At 36.7% G+C, this 20,465-nt stretch overlaps 2 protein-coding genes across 51 annotated transcripts in view; both read left to right on the forward strand.

Annotated features, from left to right (window-relative positions):
- Window positions 1-240: 240 nt before the first annotated feature.
- Window positions 241-6,096, forward strand: spam1.L (sperm adhesion molecule 1 (PH-20 hyaluronidase, zona pellucida binding) L homeolog). Its single transcript, NM_001088725.1, is given in 4 exon segments — window positions 241-314; window positions 2,803-3,856; window positions 4,955-5,047; window positions 5,474-6,096. Coding segments are annotated over 3 exon segments (1,539 nt in total). The 5' UTR covers window positions 241-314; window positions 2,803-2,893; the 3' UTR covers window positions 5,957-6,096.
- Window positions 6,097-13,168: 7,072 nt separating this feature from the next.
- csmd1-a (CUB and Sushi multiple domains 1/integumentary mucin B.1) overlaps window positions 13,169-20,465 on the forward strand; it is a 263,577-nt gene continuing 256,280 nt past the window's right edge. For 49 of the 50 annotated variants that reach the window (XM_041586465.1, XM_041586482.1, XM_041586509.1 and 46 more), the window contains exons 1-2: window positions 13,200-13,272; window positions 18,861-18,884. In XM_041586465.1, coding sequence (XP_041442399.1) covers window positions 13,215-13,272; window positions 18,861-18,884 — 82 coding nt within the window. In that variant the 5' untranslated portion in view covers window positions 13,200-13,214. Of the gene's footprint in view, window positions 13,273-18,860; window positions 18,885-20,465 lie in introns of all 50 variants that reach the window. The other variant, XM_041586464.1, reaches the window with a different exon arrangement.

The raw sequence follows: 20,465 nt of genomic DNA on the forward strand, positions 1-20,465 counted from the left end.
AAAAGGACAGATTGGAAAAAATTACCTGCCAGTCAGTAACCAGTTGTATTTCACAAATTATTTAGGTTATGTTCTTAAACACAAAATGGTCACGTTTAATCTCCCAAATCATACATTTTCATCTCTTTCATCCTTCTCAGATGTTCACATCTTGATTTTAGATTACATTGTCTTGAAACATAGACATCAGATAAACTGTTAATCCAGTCTAGTGCTGTTTAGATTATACAAGAAGGAGCAGTATAAGTAGAAGGAGCAGTATAAATACAAGCAGTGTTGTATTCGTATTGAAGCAAGAAGCTTTTTGGTTAAAGGTAAGTCTCTGTTCATTTTTCTGTTACTGGTCTTAATCTTAGGGAAGACAAAAATGTGCCAGGGCCTGCAGTGTTCAATTGTGGTGTGTGTGTATGACAAACATGTAATGTTTTTAATATAGTTAATTAGCCAAAAATGTAATCTATAAAGTTGCTTTACATCCCTGACTCTTGGGGATCTAGTTATCATGCTAAAATAGCGGAGGAAAACATGGCCTGTGAAGTTGCCCATAGTAATCTTTGCTTTTGTTTTCTAAAGCTCCCCATAGACACAGCAATTCTTCTTGCTGAACGACCGATTTTAGGGAAGTCTGACCAATCCTTCGAAATTATCGTGCAGTTAGTGGGATTCGAACGATCGTACATCAGACGATTTTTCGGCCGACATCTGTCAGGAAATTGATTAGCCAGGTCAAAAAAATCTTGGTCGGTCGCAGTGCAATCTATCTATGTTTGCAGGGACAAGCAGGCAGCTCCCCTTTGTTTTCCTGGAAATTGGTCTTTTTAGTTGATGGTCAATTCGTACGATCGTACGAACTTTCCGAGAAGATCGTGGTCTCACGATCGGATCTTTTAAAAATCTCAACATCTATGGCCAGCTTAACTTGTAGGTGACTGTTAAAATTTAACTGCTTATTGGTTGCTTTGAGCAACATCACCAGTCATGTGTTTCTCTAATGTTTTATACAGCATGATAAATAGGTCCCTTAGTTAGTCAGTGACTTGAAGGGGGACCACATGGGACATAACTGTTAAGTTCTTAGCATGCAGGCCTGATTCAAAAGCAAATGGTTATGATTCACATGCCCCCCTCAAGTCATTGATTGGTTACTGCCTGGTAACAGGTTAGAAAGCTGCAAAGCAGGAAGTTTGGTTCTGGCTATTATGTTAGACATCCAGTCACTCCAGTCTTTATACAGTACATTAAATAACTATATTCTGTTAGTTGTAATAATGATTGCTCTGTCTCTTACAATGCAGGTATGCGATCCATTATCCAGAAGCTTTGAATTATAGGAAGGCCATCTCCCATAGGCTCCATTATAATTAAATCGAATTTTTTACTAAGATATAATTCATCCTTATTAAAGGCACAACAATGTGACTAGGTTTAATTCATGTTTACACGATTTTTCTAGTAGAAAAAGTATGGGGATCCAAATTACAGAAAGGCCCCTGTTCTAGGACACCCCAGGTTCTGAGCATTCTGGATAACCGGTCCCATATCTGTTCTGTTTTAGTAATTTTGACATTAGACAGTATTATTGCATTATTAAGTGTGTAGAGAATTGGCTCTAGATCTCTTCAATTTATATTTTGTTATATTATATTTTGTTATTTTGAAACTGAAAATGTGTATATATGCAATAATTACTTAGGGCCTATTTACGTTTGCTTGAGCAAAGCATTAGGCAAGTGTTAAAAAAAGAAAGAAGATTGACCAGGTTATTGAGCCTGAAAGTTAATAATCTTTTCTTAAAGATTACAGGGCCTAAAAGTTTGAGTGAGTGTGAGATTTTGGCAAATTGCATCATCTTGAATCAAGATTATTCAAACTTATCTTATGTGGATGCTTAACACAAAGCAATGCTGATAAATGGGGTCCATTTATCAACAATGTGCAAATTTGCCCCGGGCAGCAAACCATCGCAACCACTCAAATGTGTAATTTAATTGTTCTACTGGCAGCTGGCTGAAAAAGCAAACTAATCACTTACAGGTTGCAATGGGCCAAGCATGAGGTCACAAATCAAAGTAAAAAGACAATGTAACATTCCAATCAACTCAATATTTAGAATGTCTGCATGTCATTTTTTATTACAGTGGAAGCTTCCTTGAGGTAATTTATATTTTAATTACCGCTATGAAGGGGCAGATTTATCAAGGGTCGAATTTCAAAGTGCAAAAAACTTCGAAATTCGACCATCGAATAGGCTAGTTCGTCATTCGAAGTCGAATTCGTAGGATTTTTAAGATTACTACAATCGTACTATGATCCTACTTCGAATCGAACGATTCGTACGATTTCACTTTGACTTCTAAAAACGTAACCAAATGTTGGCTATATGTTCTAGGAGGTCCCCATAGGCTAACATAGCAATTCTGCAGGCTTAAGGTGGCGAAGTGTTGAAGTCGAAGTTTTTTAAAGAGACAGTACTTCGATTATCGAATGGTCAAATAGTCGAAGCATTTTCACTTGAATGGAAGTCGAATTTGGCCTATTCGATGGTTGAAGTACCCAAAAATTACTTTGAAATTCTACGTTTTTCAATTCAAATATTCACTTCGACCCTTAGTAAATTTGCCCCTTAGTGTTTTCCAGCCCCAATAGTTTAGCAATGAGACATTTTCTTCCAGTTTGTTTCAAGGAATGTTTATATACAGAAACTTCTATCAAAGCCACACTATGTTAAAACTCTGTAAATAAATGGATAAAAATATATTTTGCAACTAATTAATTAAGTTCTTTTTTCCCCTAACCATGCAGGATTCCTCATTTCCTAACTGGCAAAGAGATTTATAAATTCTGCTGGATCAGCAAAAGTATTCTGTGGACTTGCTTTAGGAGTAGTTGACTAATGCGCTGCACAATGGCAAAACAAAACAAAGAAACCATAATTTTTCAGCATGTGCTTTGTAAAAAATGTATCTGCATTTTATTATTTTGTTTTATTACTTCTTGTCAGCCAATGGACATCAAAGCACCAACAAATGGACTTTCTAATTTTATGGCCATATGGAATGCTCCAACAGAACTATGCATGCAAAAGTTCAAAGTTAAAATAGATGTTAGTCTATTTCAGATTGTGGGTACCACATTCAATTCCAGTATAGCTCAGAATATTACAATTTTTTACACTGACAGATTAGGCCATTATCCTTCAATAAATGAAACAAATGGCAAGATATCTAAGGGAGGCATTCCCCAACTTACTAATATGGCTTTTCATTTAAAGAAAGCAAAGGAAGATATTGAATATTATTTACCATCTTCAAAACAACATGGCCTGGCTGTAATTGATTGGGAAGAGTGGAGACCCCTATATACAAGAAACTGGGCTTCCAAGGCGGTATACAAGAAACAGTCTATAGAGTTTGCTCAACAAATGGACATAACAATGACCCACAAAAAGGCAGTAGGTATTGCTGCAGCTCAGTTTGAATCAGCAGCAAAAAATCTCATGCTAGAAACTTTAAAATTGGGTAAAACAATGAGACCAAATTATTTATGGGGATTTTACTTATTTCCAAACTGCTACAATTATCATTATAAATCAAATCCTAAACAATATACAGGACATTGCCCAAAATTGGAAATACAGCGAAATGATAAGCTGCACTGGCTTTGGAAGGAAAGCACAGCATTGTTCCCAAACATCTATTTAGAAGTGGCATTAAAGTCATCAAGTAATGCTGCGCTATTTGCTCGACACCGGATCCAGGAAGCCCGTAGATTGTCTACTTTTTCAAAATATGCAGTGCCTATATATGTGTATACTCGCCCAGTATTTACAAATCGGCCTGATGAATTTCTCTCCGAGGTCAGTGATTTTTCTGCATATTTTTGCTTAGTATGGGAAATACCCATGACATAATTTCCAATTTCTCTCAGAAGAGTTTCTGAGTAGTCGTAGTATGTGCTCAATTGTGTTTCTTTTAATCATATCAATATCAGGCTGTATTTGTAGAGGTAGACACTGAAAATGCAAGGTTTATATACAAGATACACTTTGAAGAAATCAAAACAAAACAAAAATAAAATATGTAAATTAAAATGCGTAGACATAAGCAATGTTTCAATTTTATTAGTCAAATATTTTGAATGAATGTCTTCAGTTAAGGTTAATTACCTGTTTAAATTTCCTTTACGTTTTTTCTTTCCTAAACAGGCAATTGATACATTAAGGGGCCGATTCACTAAGCTCGAGTGAAGGATTCGAATGAAAAAAATTCGAATTTCGAAGTATTTTTTGGGTACTTCGACCATCGAATTGGTTAAATTCGTTCGAATACGAACGAAATCGAACGAATCGAACGAAAAATCGTTCGACTATTCGACCATTCGATAGTCGAAGTACTTACCCTTTAAAAAAAACTTCGACCCTCTACTTCGGCAGATAAAACCTACCGAAGTCAATGTTAGCCTATGGGGAAAGTCCCCATAGGCTTGCTAAACTTTTTTTGATCGAAGGATTTTCCTTCGATCGTTGGATTAAAATCCTTCGAATCGTTCGATTCGAAGGATTTAATCGTTCGATCGAACGAAAAATCCTTCGATCGAACGAACGTTTAGCGCTAAATCCTTCGACTTCGATATTCGAAGTCGAAGGATTTCAATTCGAGGGTCGAATTTCGAAGTATTTTTAACTTCGAAATTCGACCCTTAGTGAATCTGCCCCTAAGTGAATAGTGGCATTTTAATGAAATGTGTCTAAGAACATTACTCCATCACACTCCTTTAAATATATATATATATATATATATTTTTTTCCTATATGCTGTACTAGAGTCTTTTAAAAATGTTAACAAGATGTTTATGTTAACTACTTGTGACACTTGTGAGAAAGGCAAAAGTCCCTCTGGTCTGCATGCATCTCCTTTTGCTCTTTTTATGAAAACATTTATTTTTTTAAATCAAGGTTGATCTTGCAAATGTAATTGGCGAAATAGCTGCACTTGGTGCTGATGGATTTGTAATGTGGGGAGATGTTATCAACATGACTCAGAGTAAGGTATGTTCATACTGTACAATTTTATTATAATATGCTGATAATGTTATCAACAATGTTTGTTATGTGCATGGGTGAGACTGGCCTTGTAGTTATAGTAAATGCTTTTTAACTCAAAAAAGACTTAAAGAACCCCAACAACTACATTTTCTATCTTTTTGGAGGTCAAGTCTCCTTTCCTTTCAGTATTTTTGTATTTCATGACCTCTTCTCCTTTGATATCTAGGTATGACAAATGCATAGTCATTTCCTTGTATTTTCCATGTACATATTTCCGGTCTCCAGAGATTATGGAGAATGGGTACTTTATCTAGACTCATTCTTGCCAAAGAAAAACCCATCTTGAGAGTCAATTTGAAAAATTCAAGAGCAATGATATGCTAACATATTTAATATCTGTATTGAAACAATTCAAATTTTGTTTTTCAGAAAGCATGCACTGATTTAAACAGCTACCTCTTGAAGATTCTGAATCCCTATATCATCAACGTTACACTCGCAGCAAAGCTTTGCAGTCATGTTCTGTGTCAGGACAATGGATTATGTACTCGCAAACACTGGAACACCAATACGTATCTTCATTTAAATTCAAAAACCTTAGCTATCGAACAGAAAAATGGAAAATATACAGTTGAAGGAAATCCCACATATGAAGATTTAACTTATTTTTCCAAAAATTTCAAGTGCCTTTGCTATGCAGGACGAACATGCAAAGAACCTATTCATTTGCAAAATATTGGACTGGTCAATATCTGCCTCCCAAAGAGCAATATTTGTATAAAGGCAAATTTCGATGCATTTTCCTCCAAGGTTATGAAAATAAGTAATATTAACTTTAGTCCAACAAAACCGACATCCAGCATTTTGAAAAGCATTATAAAGATAAATAATAAGAACATAAATAACAAGTAGATCATACTCTTAATAATTAAGACTTGTTTTTATGATTTTAAATATGAAGTGTCTGAATCTGAATGTTCATTTTCATTAGTTGCTTTTAAAACTTGTAAATTAAAATGTTATAATTCAAATAAACATTATATAGTATGGAATCTGTGTTATATATGTTGAGTTAAATGATGCCTTAAATCCATGGAAAGGGGTATTATGGTGAGTTATACTATAACACAGGCAAATATTTACCTTTGCTATTTTATAGTTAGCCGTTGTAGCCTTATATTTCACTTCATTATTCTAACGGCACTCGACCATACTTTCTCAAAAAGTGGCACATGTAATCCTGTGTAGCATGTGTTCTTTGTAAGAAAGCTGTTGTCCAGCACTTACCACACATTTGCAGTCCAAATGTGTTCACCAACACACTGCTAGAATCCAACACAGGTAGAATACCACAGTGCTAGTATAGTATATAAAACAACGTTTATGATTATGTATGGCATGATCACAGCAATGTTTCAGACATGTTAGTCCTTTATTAAGCTGGCAAAGCCAGAATGCACTTGGCACTGTTTTGGTTGGGGTGGGAGGGTAAGGAGGGCAGGGCTTGGTGCAATTTGTAAGGATCTTTAGTTACACCACACACGGAAAGACTGAAGGAAATATGTGATAAACACATAACAGCCATGTTGTTATAGGAAGAAACACTGGTCACTTTACAAATACCTGCACAGCGTGTAAAGTGCAAAACGCAGGGGCAAGCCGCTACCATGACCACTAACATAAGTTTTGCCCATGAGAATGGAGCACAGTAACCTGTTCTTTCCCAATCAATACAACATTACATGCATGATTACTCCCCTTAGTGTTCTGGAACCTGTTTATGGGACTTGCATGAATGTTCCTAATGTGTTTTTATAACAAAATATTTTTTAGAATATGGGTGAATACATAGTTACATAGTTAATTTGGGTTGAAAAAAGAGACCAAAGTCCATCGAGTTCAACCCCTCCAAATGAAACCCAGCACACATACTTGCACACATACTTACACCCACACCGAACCCTCCATATACTATATATATATATATATATATATATATATATATATATATATATATATATTATATATATATATATATATATATATATATATAAACCAGGGATGTCCAACCTTTTGGCTTTCCTGGGCCACATTGGAAAAAGACAAATTGTCTGGGGCCACACATGAAATACACAAACACTTTTGATTTGTAACAGTAAAGAAAATACACAGAAAAGAACTACAATACCAGATGGAGCGATACACTAGAATATGGGACACCTGGATATTAAATAGATTTATAATTATATTATTATTACTAACTGGGCAATTGGAAGAGTCCCCCCCCCTCCTATATCCTTTGCGAAATGATGTTTCCTCGAGTGTTTCAAGCTGGGCTGCATTCATATCCATCATGTGCCGCATAATTTAAAGGGATTCTGTTATAATTTTCATGGTTTACTTTTTATTTCTAAATTTACACTGTGTACACTGCAAATACTGTAATTCACTCTACCATTTAAAATTTTATTCTTGAAAAATAAACAAATATATATTTTTTAGCTGTCATTGTGACATGGAGGCAGCCAACTCAGGTCATTTTATACAATAACAAACAATAAATCAGCGCTATTACACGGTTATTCAAGTTCTTTAAATAAGTTAGTGTTTGCAGCTTCCTTATTATCCTCCCCTCTGGATAGATTCCAGTAACTGAACTTGTAGATGCTATAAAGGATGCACATAAAAATATGCCCAAGACCGATGACCTAGTGAGGCAGCCTATTCACTGGATCCAACAGGGAACAAGCTCTACATCCCCTCTGGGATCATTGATCTAGCATGCAGACTCTCCAGATGTAACAAGGATTCCAACTTCAGGCATGTGTGTCTCAATTAGTGCACATATCCCAGATGATTGAGAAGACAAAACTTATATAGTGCAATCCATTTATTAAAATCCACATAAAATATACACAATCTACTTACAAATGAGCAGTAGAATTTCAGCACTTAAATTCAAATAGGTAGCTCAACACATTTCACATGGAGTGGCCATGCTTCTTAAGGAGCTTCTTGATGCCAAGCCACTGCTATTTATATCCTATCAGTGTTTACTGGCGTAAATTCGCTAGTTCGCATTCGCATAACTTTGTAACTAAAAAACCCCTGTCTTTGTTAACACATGCATTTGCATATCTACTGAATTACTCCCACAACCCCCTTTTGTATTTGTAAATTCGCTAATGTTACTTCGCACCCTTATGCCTGGCAAATTTGCGTAATGGACGTAACTACACAAATTCACTGACGCGCGCATTTTTCTGAACTCTACCTTTTACGCTAGACTTCCTTCACCACCTCAGACCAGGCGAAGTGCAATAGAGTAGATAGGGATTGCTTCAAAAAAAGTTTACATTTTTTCTAAGTCCGAAAAAACGCTGACGTTTTTTCTTTTTTTATGGGTGATAGGCTGAAAAAGGTCGAAATATTTTTTGGGGCTACCCTCCTTCCCCCCTACATTTCCTATCTCATGGCAACTTAACTATACAGTGGGCACATGTGTAGGGCAAAATAAAAATTTTATTGGATGTTTTGAAGGTTTCCCAGACTTGTGTAGTGCTGCTACGTATACTTCCATTGTAAATTCAATTTGTCGCCGTATGCAAATTAAGCATCGCTGGCGTAACTTCGCTTTGCCAGGGGAATTAACGCTAGTGCAACTTCGTATTTTAGTGAATTTGCGTAGCGCTGGCAAAAATTCGCCTGGCGAAGTGCGGTGAAGCGGACGCTGGCGCAACTACGAATCTTAGTGAATTTGCCCCAATGGCACAAGAATTCGTAAACACTGATAAGGTATAAATAGCAATGGCTGGCACTAAGATGTTATCTGCCCCTGAGGAAGCGTGACATCTCAGGTCATTTTGCCTGGTCATGTGCTTTCAGAAAGAGCCAGCACTTCACAATGGAACTGCTTTCAAACAGCTATTGTTTATCCCATTCTTATTGTAATACAAAACAAGTCCTGCCCCCTTGACATGAGTATAGCACAATGCAGGGTTGCTATCTGGTTAGTTGCCCATTGTTCTGTTGATAAGCTGCTGCTGGGGGGAAGGGGGCTGATATCACATCAACTTGCAGTGTAGCAGTAAAAGTGACTGAAGCTTATCAGAGTACACGTCACATGGTTGGCGGCAACTGGGAAATGGACATCATGTCTAACCCAATGTCAAATTTTAAAATTAAAAAAATCTGTTTGCTCATTTTAAAAAATGGATTTCATGGCAGAATTGTGCTGGAGCAGCACTATTAACTCATGCACGAAAAAAATATATGTTTTCCTGTGACACAGTGACAGTATCCCTTTAAATCTTCCATTCCTTTAACCAGTTTAGTTTCACATCTCTGCACTCTCTCTCCAGCTCAGTAAGATCATTCTTAAGAACTAGAGCCCAAAACTGCACTACTTAAGTGAGACCTTACAAAGGACCTATAAAGATGCAGAGTTAGGTTTTCATTCCTTGAGTTAATGCCCTTTTATGCAAGACAGTACTTTAAAAACCCCTAGATCCTTCTAAATTAAGGAACCTCCCAACACACTGCCATTTATTGTATGACTCACATTTATATTTGCCACAGTACATAACCTTGCACTTATCAACATTGAATCTCTTTTTCAGTTTGAGGCCCAATTGTCCTATTTGGTCAAATCACACTGCAAAGTGGCAGCAACCTGCATGGAACTTATAGTTACAAGTTAGAAAGCAGGACCAAGGCCAGAGCCGTGTGGTACTCCTTTAATAATACTGGTCCAATTAGAAAATGTTCAATTTAACACCACTCTTTGTAATCTTTCTTTCAGCCAGTTCTTTATCCACGTAGAAATTCTCGGCTCCAGGTCAATATTCTTTAACTTAACTATAATACTTCTGTGTGGTACTGTATCAAATGCTTTAGCAAAGTCTAAGTAGATCACATCCACTACCATCCCAGTTGAGTTGAGTTGAGGTTCCTGCTCACATCCTCATGAAAGACAATTAAGTTAGTCTGGCAAGATCTGTTGCACATAAAACCATGCTGGCACAAACTCATATTATTATGATTTGCAATAAAGTCAAGTATCTTATCCCTTAATACCCTTTTTGAAAATCGTTTCTACCTCTAACGTTGGCTTACAATTTTGAGGCTCAGAACGGGATCCCTCTTTGAAGCACCACATTAGCAATTCGCCAGTTTCTCTGCACCATGCCAGACCTCAGTGAATCCTGAAGTAAAGAGGTTTCCCAATGCATCATAGAGCTAATCTTGTTTACTACCCTTCATTCTTGTCCTTAGATGAGATGGCTTGTAGCATACACCAATAATAGTTTCATTATAACCTTTTGCCTAGGTTATATAAAGCCACCTAATATGATGGATGGGGTGTTAGATGAAAGAAAATAAGGAAGCCAGGCAGCAAAGTTGTCAAAAAATTGTACGGTTAGTCCAGGAGGTCGATATATGACAGCAATATGAAGTGAAACAGGAGAAAAGAGCCTAATGCAATGAACCTCAAATAAGGAGAATGATAGTGAAGGAATAGGTGGAAGAACTTTAAAAGTACAAAAGGAGAGAGAAGCAATTCTACCCCACCACCAGATCTGTTTCCAGGTCTTGGAGTATGAGTAAGGTCTAGGCACCCATTGGAAAGTGCAGCAAGAGAAGCAGGGTCAGTAGGAGAAAGCCAGGTTTCAGTAAGTGCGAGTAGGTTGAAGGAATTGCCAATGAAATTGTCGTGTATAGCGGTGAGTTTGTTGCAAATGGATCGGGCATTCCAGAGAGCACAGGAAAGATTAACTGGGTTCTTGGGTATTGAAATAAGATTTCTGTTCCGTTGGAAATTACACCGAAGGGAAGGAGCCCGTGGCCATGATACAACTGGGATGGGGTCAGGGTTAGGGGAAATATCCCCAGCTGCCAGCAATAGGAAGGAGAGATAGACTTGGTGAACGGGATTTGTAAGTTCTTGTTTGTATGAAGAAGGGGAGTTACCTGGAACAGCTAAACAGAGTACTTTTTAAACTTCATTTATGAAGAAGGAAGGAGAGGAAAGAAGAGAGGCTGTGATTTATATAGCTTTGTTACTTGATGGTGTAGGTGGCGAAAAATGTTTTAGGAAGCATGAAAGTACAAAGAGGATAAATACAGAATAAAGCATTTTTGGAGTAAGAAGTCACACACTAGCAGGTACAAGCAAATCTGTTTTCTTATTTTCCCAGTTGGTTCACTGTTGATTGCAGGGGAATTGCTCCCAAGCTCTAAGATGCATCTACCACAACTGCACAATTGTCAAAATGGATGCCATTGCTCTTGCAAGTTGTGTCTAGCATTTTTAGAGTGGGGGCTGCATCATTTCTTGAGAGCTCATTCAAAACATTGTTTTCATTTGATTCACAGAGTGCAAGTCTGGTGAGACTATGAGAACCCCAGAGATACTACTGCCAGGTCCAGGCCCAGGCCTTGTGCTTTTATATAGTCACATAAGTGCTCTTTGACTAATTATATCAGGCTTTTATCTCAGCAAACAATTATACAAGGTATCTGAATATTCACAGGCATCTTGTACTATCACAAAAGAAAAACATTTACTGTCAACCCTGGCTGCTGGCACACTATAACAAGACAGTACAGAGTTCTCAGTTTCTCCTGTGCCACGTGTTGTAGCAGAAACCATATATTACTCCTATGGCCTTCACTGCTATCTTAAACATAGTAGGGCTGTGAGATAATAAGTTAAAATATCTAAATTACTCTAAGGGGCAAGGAGATCTGATGTGTGGCCTAGTACTAAAATACTTGCTTAAAACCATATATATTCCCCATTAAAGGACACTACATTACCTTGGGTATAAAATGGGCTACATCCTATTAATAAAATATATAACATGAACGCGGGCAATGTTGTGCAATCAGCTACCTCAAATGTACCCAGTCAACAGGACTTCACTTACCAGTTTTGCTTCCAAACCTTTAGGCTGTGCCCAAGGATCCTGCCAATAAATAAATAAACCCATGACAGCAACAAAAGGTGAAAAAATAAAATGCAAAAACATTCATTCACAATAAAGTGAGAACATTTTGGGTTGGGAAGGGGTGACACCATCAAGTGCAGGAACACTGGGGGTTAGGAATGTTTTTGGGAAATCTTGGCCCACCCTCTGATTAAATCATCAAGGCTCTGATAGGCAGAAGCTGCAAAGCCCCAAATCCCTGATGTTGCCCAGGTCTCGTAACCTCCATGCCTTCCCTCCCTGCCCAAACAATAATCTGGCTAATAACCACCTCCGATATCACAGCCCCACAAGATACAAACATGCCCCCAAATGTCACTACCCCACCCTTTTATTTCACTACTCTGCCCTGATATCACCACCCCACCCTGTTGTTGCTGGGGTTAAAGACAGCAACCTTATAGCTCAAGCTAATTCCAACCAAACAAAACACAGTTCAGCCTGATCCTAATTGATATGGCACTTGTAGTATACTGTCATACAACTATATAAAATTATTTCCCTGTTTTAGTTGTAATTAACAGATTGCAACCCTGCACATATATGTTAAGCATTTGACATTTAAAGGGCAACTAAAACCCAAGCCCAATGTAGTTTGTATTGGTTCCTCTGTGGCCAGCAGCCTTATACCATAAATATTGAACACTTACTTTCTACGGTTCCTCCAGCATTCCCCAACACATACCGTAATTAAAGTTGGCCTTTAATATCTTAAACTTGTACAACAATATGCTGATTTTGTATGCTGATAAATTAAAAATACATATTTGATATTTTGGATTCAGGGTAATTGTAAGAGTTAATACATTCTGCTAGTTTCTTTGCCGCACATAGTTTATTAGAAGCTTTATCCTTAAATTAAATAGCTTTAAGCAGGAAACCTTAGTAATTGATGTTTATTCTATTGATGATATTCTGTTCCCAGTTTGTATAATAGTATAATTATTAAATTAACCATTAACCTGACAGAAAGAGAAAGCTTAGCAAACAATCTTTGTAGAAACCGAAAATGAATTTTACTTTCTGGCGTTAAAAGATATTTACCTTACTTTTTTTTATAATTAACAAATAGAAAATGCATGTCATATAAATATAGCATAATGGGAAAAACATCAGACTTTCTTGGATTCTATGATGTTCATGTAACATCTTTCTTGATACGATTACCATTTAACGTAATCATGTCTCTAAGGGTTCTAACAGTGATTATTCTTCTTCTTGTGCTTTGCTCATACGCAGGTAAGTTTTATTTTTTACTTGCACTTATATTGTGATAGTTGATTTGATATATATGTATATATATATATACACAGTATATATATATATATATATATATATATATATATATATATATATATATATATATATATATATCTATATATCTATCTATCTATCTATCTATCTATCTATCTATATATATATATACATATTTTTGTTGTGCATGTCATGTTTTATGGTTATACAAATATATTCTATGTTACTTCCTCTTGGATAAGCAGTTTTGGAATACTTTAAATAAACATATTGTTAATCCTTATCTGACTCCAGTATATAGGTCTTGTTAGCTTTGTGTGTGTTTTTAGTTATACCGGTATGGAATCTCTCATCCAGATTGCTTGTGACCTGGGGTTTGCCATAATTGAGATCACCATGCTAAAAGTATAGTAAAAACATTTAAACAACAAGCAATAACCCAATAGTATGTTTTGCTACCAAAATCAATTCATGCAGCTTAGTTATCATCAAAAAAAAGGTACTATTTTTTTTTTACAGAGAAAAAGGAAAATAATTGAACAGTATCTGCTCATTTTGAAATGATGTGTGTCAACTTTAGAATATGGATTTGCTTGTAATAAGATAAAATAGGACAGCGTACTGTGATGCAAAATGTCATGTTTTGATTTACCATTATTGCATAGGAAAAAAGATATAGAATTATAGGATCTATGATTGTGAATGCTTAGGACATGAAATATAAACATTAAATAAACCCAAAAGGAATGTTTTGCCATCAGCTTTGTTAGGAGCAAGTACAAGATACTAATTATAATTAAGTGAAAATTTCCTTCTGTAATTTGAAACTTTCTGGATAATGGGTTTCCTAATAAGCGATCCCATATCTGTACTTTTTGGTGTAACCCATTAAAGTTTAGGTACTGCTTTTATATAGATAATTTCAGTAATACAAAATTCGAATGGAGCAAGATAAAGGATAAATAAATATCTCTTGCAAGGTATAAAGTATTCAATATATGGTAAATCTGAGAATTCCATTTTTTTTTTATTTGTTCTGCACTTCCATTTTAAGTTGGTATGGATAAAACCTGCATTGCCATGCACAAAATGCTAGGCCTCTTAAGGGTTGGAGGAAAGCTGTACAATGTCACACAGAAATCCCTCTTCTTCTCCAATCATATTAATGCCATAACCTGACGATTTTTCCTCAGAAAAATTATCAAGATACGCCCTTTATCTTATCCCATTCATACTATTGCAATCTCCAAATAACTGCTCTCCCAGACTCCCACCTCACTCCCCTGCAATATTTATTTATTATAATATTTGTCCTCCCTGTATGTATATTGTAAGATTGTACAGTGCTGCACACCCTTGTATCACTTTATAAATAAAGCTATACATACATACATATCCTTTATATTGCTGTGTTTCCAAGTGTGGAAGTCACTCTGATGGTGAGAACCCCAGAGTGGGGAAAAGTCTTGAATGTGTGCTGTCTAAACGCTAATGAACTGTGTTCCTGTGACTTTTTGCTGGGAAGAGTTTGCCTAAATAAACCTGTGTTTTAGCCTGAAGACGTGGTGTCCACGTCTTTATGCTCCTGATCCTACGCTTACCTGCCTACAATAGCTAAATTCCCCCAAAAAACTGTGTGTACAGGCAGCTAGCTCATCACAGTATTTATGTATAACATTTTTTGAAAATCTCTGTTAAGGATCCACAGCGCCAGTGTCTTCTAACTGTCAATATAATGAATAAAAAATCATATCTTGCATAATAGAAACAGATATAGTAGTAACATAATTTATTTTATGCATGAAATTACAACTGATTTCCAAAGGCCCATGTCTCCAGAACACCAATACAGGTATGGGATCTATTATCCAGAATGCTCTGGACCTTGAGTTTTCCGGATAATGGGTCTTTTTGTAACTTGGATCTCCATACGCAAGTCTATTAAAATATAATTTAAACATTAATTAAATCCAGTAGGATTATTGTGGCTACAATAAGAATTAATTATATCCTAGTCTAGATCAAGTACAAGGTCCTGTTGTATTATTACAGAAAAATGGAAATAATGTGAATTATTTGATTAAAATGGAGTCTATGGGAGATGGTCATTCTCTAATCCAGAGCTTTCTGTATAATGGGCATCCTATACCTGTACCAAATATGTATAGTTTTGTGGAGATTTCTGATTTGCATAGGTCAAAAACTCCCTGCAAAGCGTTGCTCCGGAAACCTGAATACTTCTGATCTCAAGGCCAAAAACTGCACTAACAATGGGTTTACCCTTAAAAACTATACATTTTTGGAAAGGACCGTTTACATAACTGTCCAGTTTAGGCGAAGGTTAACAGTGCCTGTGCACCCCATACTTTGTTTTGTGTATTTATACCAAAATAATATTGTATTTATGGTTTAAGGAGCTGTTTAGTCTTTTTTTGGCATTGGGCCTATGAGATTACGGGTATATTATTATATTATTATTTACTTCTATTATTTGGAACATTGTGTACATAAACACCACTGACTATTTTATTAAAATATAAGAGGAGAACCTATATATAACTTCAAACTGTATTTTCAACTAGCCGTCCAGGTAGATGTGCCTCAATTCAGTCATGGATTTCTTATTAGTGTCTCTTCAAAGGGGTGGTTCACCTTTAATTTAACTTTTAGCATGTCATAGAATTGCTAATTCTAAGCATCTTTTCAATTGGCTTGTTTTTTTAATAGTGTTGGAATTTGTTTTCCTCTTTTGACTGTTTCCAGCTTTCAAATGGTGGCCACTGACCCCATCTAAAAGCAAATGATCCAAAAGGCTACACATTTGTAGTTATTAATCATTTTATAAATCATCTTTCTGTTCAGGGGCTCTCCTATTCATATTCCAGTCTCTTATTCATATAAATGCATGGTTGATAGGGTAAATTGGATCCTAGCAACCGGATTGCTGATATTGCAAACTGGAGAGCTGCTACATAAAATGCACATTAACTATAAAAATTATATTATGATGAATAATAAAAAAATGAAAACCATTGCAAATTGTCTCAGAATATCACTCTCTACATCATACTAAAAGTTAATTTAAAGGTGAAAAACCCCTTTAAGAGGCTAATAGCTACTTATTATAAAGCATTGGCTAAGAATATCCCAAATCTTTCATCCCATTCAGATATGTTTGCATTTCAGCATTATGAGTGCCCCATTTACCAGCATATATGTCTCTGAAATAATGAAATTATAGATGCTTCAATAAGAATTTGTATTTTTTCAAGCTGACTTCTCCATAGAAAGCAACTCATTTGAAAATAGCATGTACTGAGATTTACCATTCAAACATTTTGCAGGAAATTGGGGATACATAATAAAAATAATGAGTTCACTAAATAGTGAAATTGAATCCATAGCTTAAGTTATATTCATTTTATCTACCAACTCAATTGGCGTTTGACATGATAGAGCTTCTATATTTATTAAGTAAAAATAATTTTCAAAGGACAAAGGAGATAAAGCTCAGGAAGGCTGGGATCCGTTATCCAGAAACCCGTTATCCAGAAAGCTTCAAATTACGGAAAGGATGTCTCCCATAGACTCCATTTTATCCAAATAATCAAAATTTTTTACATTTCCTTTTTTCTGTAATAATAAAACATTACCTTGTACTTGATCCAAACTGAGATATAATTAATCCTTAATGGAAGCAAAATAATCCTATTTGGCCTATTTATTGCTGACATGATTTTCTGTAGCCTTAAAGGGATCCTGTCATCGGAAAACATGTTTTTTTTCAAAACGCATCAGTTAATAGTGCTACTCCAGCGGAATTCTGCACTGAAATCGATTAATCTGACATGGGGCTAGACATTTTGTCAATTTCCCAGCTGCCCCTGGTCATGTGACTTGTGTCTGCACTTTAGGAGAGAAATTCTTTCTGGCAGGCTGCTGTTTTTCCTTCTCAATGTAATTGAATGTGTCTCAGTGAGACATGGGTTTTTACTATTGAGTGTTGTTCTTAGATCTACCAGGCAGCTGCTATCTGGTTACCTTCCCATTGTTCTTTTGTTTTGCTGCTGGGGGGGAAGGGAGGGGGTGATATCACTCCAACTTGCAGTACAGCAGTAAAGAGTGATTGAAGTTTATCAAAGCACAAGTCACATGACTTGGGATAGCTGGGAAATTGACAATATGTCTAGCCCCATGTCAGATTTCAAAATTGAATATAAAAAAATCTGTTTGCTCTTTGCACTGAAAATGGATTTCAGTGCAGAATTCTGCATTTTTCCCATGACAGTATCCCTTTAAGGTATGAAAATCCAAATTATGGAAAGATCCATTATCCGTAAAACCCCAGGTCCCGAGCATTCTGGATAACAGGTCCCATACCTGTAATAATAATTACAGCACAATAAAGGACACATTTACCTATTTTATTTAACTGGATAACCCCACTTTAGCACTTACTGGTCAGTGTCGGACTAGCCTGGCGGGATACTGAGGAAAAAACCCGGTGAGCTCCGACCCTTAATGGGCCCCTGCCGGGCCAGTTCCCTCTCCCAAGGGGCCAGGCGCCGCGCAGCAACATCTGCACATGCGCAAAGCACATATTGATTTAGGAGTGCCACCACAGCGCCGAGCGCAGGCATGCTCAGCACGTCATATAGGGGGCGGGGGCGCGGAGGGGGCCCTGGACATTAGTCCAGGTGGGCCCTGGGCCCCCCAGTCCAACCCTGTACTGGGTATAGCCTTGCCCCACTGCTCCTATCAGAAGGACCCACCCTAAAGCTTTATAGAACCAACACCACTTTCCAATCCATTGACTACTGCCAAGCTTCTTTAAAACTACCAAAAAAGGGATACAAAAAATAACTGGATTTGTCTAGGAAAGGAAATATTGTTGAAATGATCAGGGACACACTGCAGGAGCGGTTGAGGAGAGAAATAAGGGGCCCCAAGATGTTAATACAACAGCTTTGATTATATACTCCACTGCCATGCAGGTACACATTGCTGGACTACTCTGAACATACACAATTTCTGGTAATTGTCGTAGGAGAATCTCATGCATCAAGCTTAGTGTTAATATTAAAGTGCAAAATACTGTTGGCAATATACAGTTAATTAGTAAACCATCAGCTATATATATCTATACATTGATGGCACTTGTGTTCATTTGTGTTGTAACCACTTTAGATATTGGGAGACAGGCCCCTACCTGCCCTGCAGTATATAATCTATATGGGCATATAATAACTGTGTTTTTCTTTTTAATTATATGATTTCAATTGGATTATTATTCTATTGTGTTGATTCAAGTGGGGATATTGTCTCCCTTTTTTCTTTGTTTGGTTTGAATGGATAACTTAGAGGCAAGTAATAGAATAAAGGGCAAATAGCATAAGCATAAAAAATAATATAAGATGTAAGGTTCTAAAATGGATTGCTTTGCTTCAACAAAGTGAAGCTTTTTTAGTTATGATTTAAAAATCCTTAAATTCTAATTGATTATACAGAAAACACAGATTCATACTGAGTTTGGACAGGCCAGATTATTTATTAACCATTTTCTGTTCTTACAGATTCACAATCTGGTAAAAAGCAAGGTATGTAGTTCTGTACTTTGACATTATAAGCATTTTAAATTGCATATGACTTTACCAAATATGTGTTTTTTAATTAATTAATGCTCACTCCATATTTACTGTCAACAAAAATTGACCCTCGATATTCGACTGTCGAAGTTAAATCCTTCGACTTTGAATATCGAAGTCGAAGGATTTACCACAATTCGTTAGATCGAACGATTAAATCCTTCGAATCGTTCGGTTAGAAGGATTTTAATCCATCGATCGAACGATTTTTCTTCGACCAAAAAAAGATTGCAAAGCCTATGGGGATCTTCCCCATAGGCTAACATTGACTTCGGTAGGATTTAGTTGGCAAACTTATTAAAGAGACAGTACTTCGACTATCGAATGGTCGAATAGTCGAACGATTTTTAGTTCGAATCGTTCGATTCGAAGTCGTAGTCGAAGGTCGAATTAGCCAATTCGATGGTCGAAGTAGCCAAAAAAACATTCGAAATTCAAAGGTTTTTTTATTCTATTCCTACACTCGAGCTAAGTAAATGGGCCCCTAATTGTTGTTCCTCTTAATCCATAAATCCATAATTTAACCCTAAATAATATTTAATAAGATCCCCGGCTGTAAAAGTAACCATAGATGGGAAGCAGCACTGCAGTAAAGAATACTCATTACCGTATATACTCGAGGATAAGCCGAGTTTTTCAGCATCCAAAATGTGCTGGAAAAGTATACCTCGGCTATACTCGGGTCAGCAGGCAGTAGCTGAGATTGCAGTCACTTTTAATCATTCCTAAACCAACAGTTCACTTGGGGAGAGACTGCAATATCTCACAATGCCCTCTGTTGGTTATATGAAAGAATAACAGTGCGCCCTCTGTTGGTTATATGAAAGAATAACAGTGCGCCCTCTGTTGGTTATATGAAAGAATAACAGTGACTGCAAAATCACACAGTGCCATCTGTTGGTTATATGAAAGAATAACAGTGCGCCCTCTGTTGGTTATATGAAAGATTAACAGTGACTGCAATATCACACAGTGCCCTCTGTTGGTTATATGAAAGAATAACAGTGTGCCCTCTGTTGGTTATATTAAAGAATAACAGTGACTGCAATATCACACAGCACCCTCGGTTGGTTATATGAAGGATTAACAGTGATGGCAATATCACACAGCACCCTCTGCACATGGTAGTGGGACAGTGGGACAATGCACACAGTAATCCGTTTGGCAATTCTCTGTCACCATCAACTTTGCAAAGAAGTCCGGTTGATCGCTGGGGGGTTCGCTTTGGCAGAATGTGCGCTGCTGGGAGACAGGGCTGTAGTTGTGTCTAGGCTTATACTAGAGTCAATAAGTTTTCCCAGTTTTCGTAGGTAAAATTAGGTACCTCGGCTTATACTCAGGTCGGCTTATACTCGAGTATATGGTATTTTGTTTCAGAACGCCTTCACTTTATTCTGTGCAACGTAAAGGTCAATTGTAACAACAAATTTTCACTGATAGGAATCAACCAATCACAGATGGTCCTATTATGAATACAAGTGGTAATACCGCTGAAGTTAAGAATCAGAGCAGTGTGTGGTGATGTTGGGAGTG

Source organism: Xenopus laevis, chromosome 3L (genome assembly GCF_017654675.1).
Source record: "Xenopus laevis strain J_2021 chromosome 3L, Xenopus_laevis_v10.1, whole genome shotgun sequence".
Taxonomy (NCBI): Eukaryota; Metazoa; Chordata; class Amphibia; order Anura; family Pipidae; genus Xenopus; species Xenopus laevis.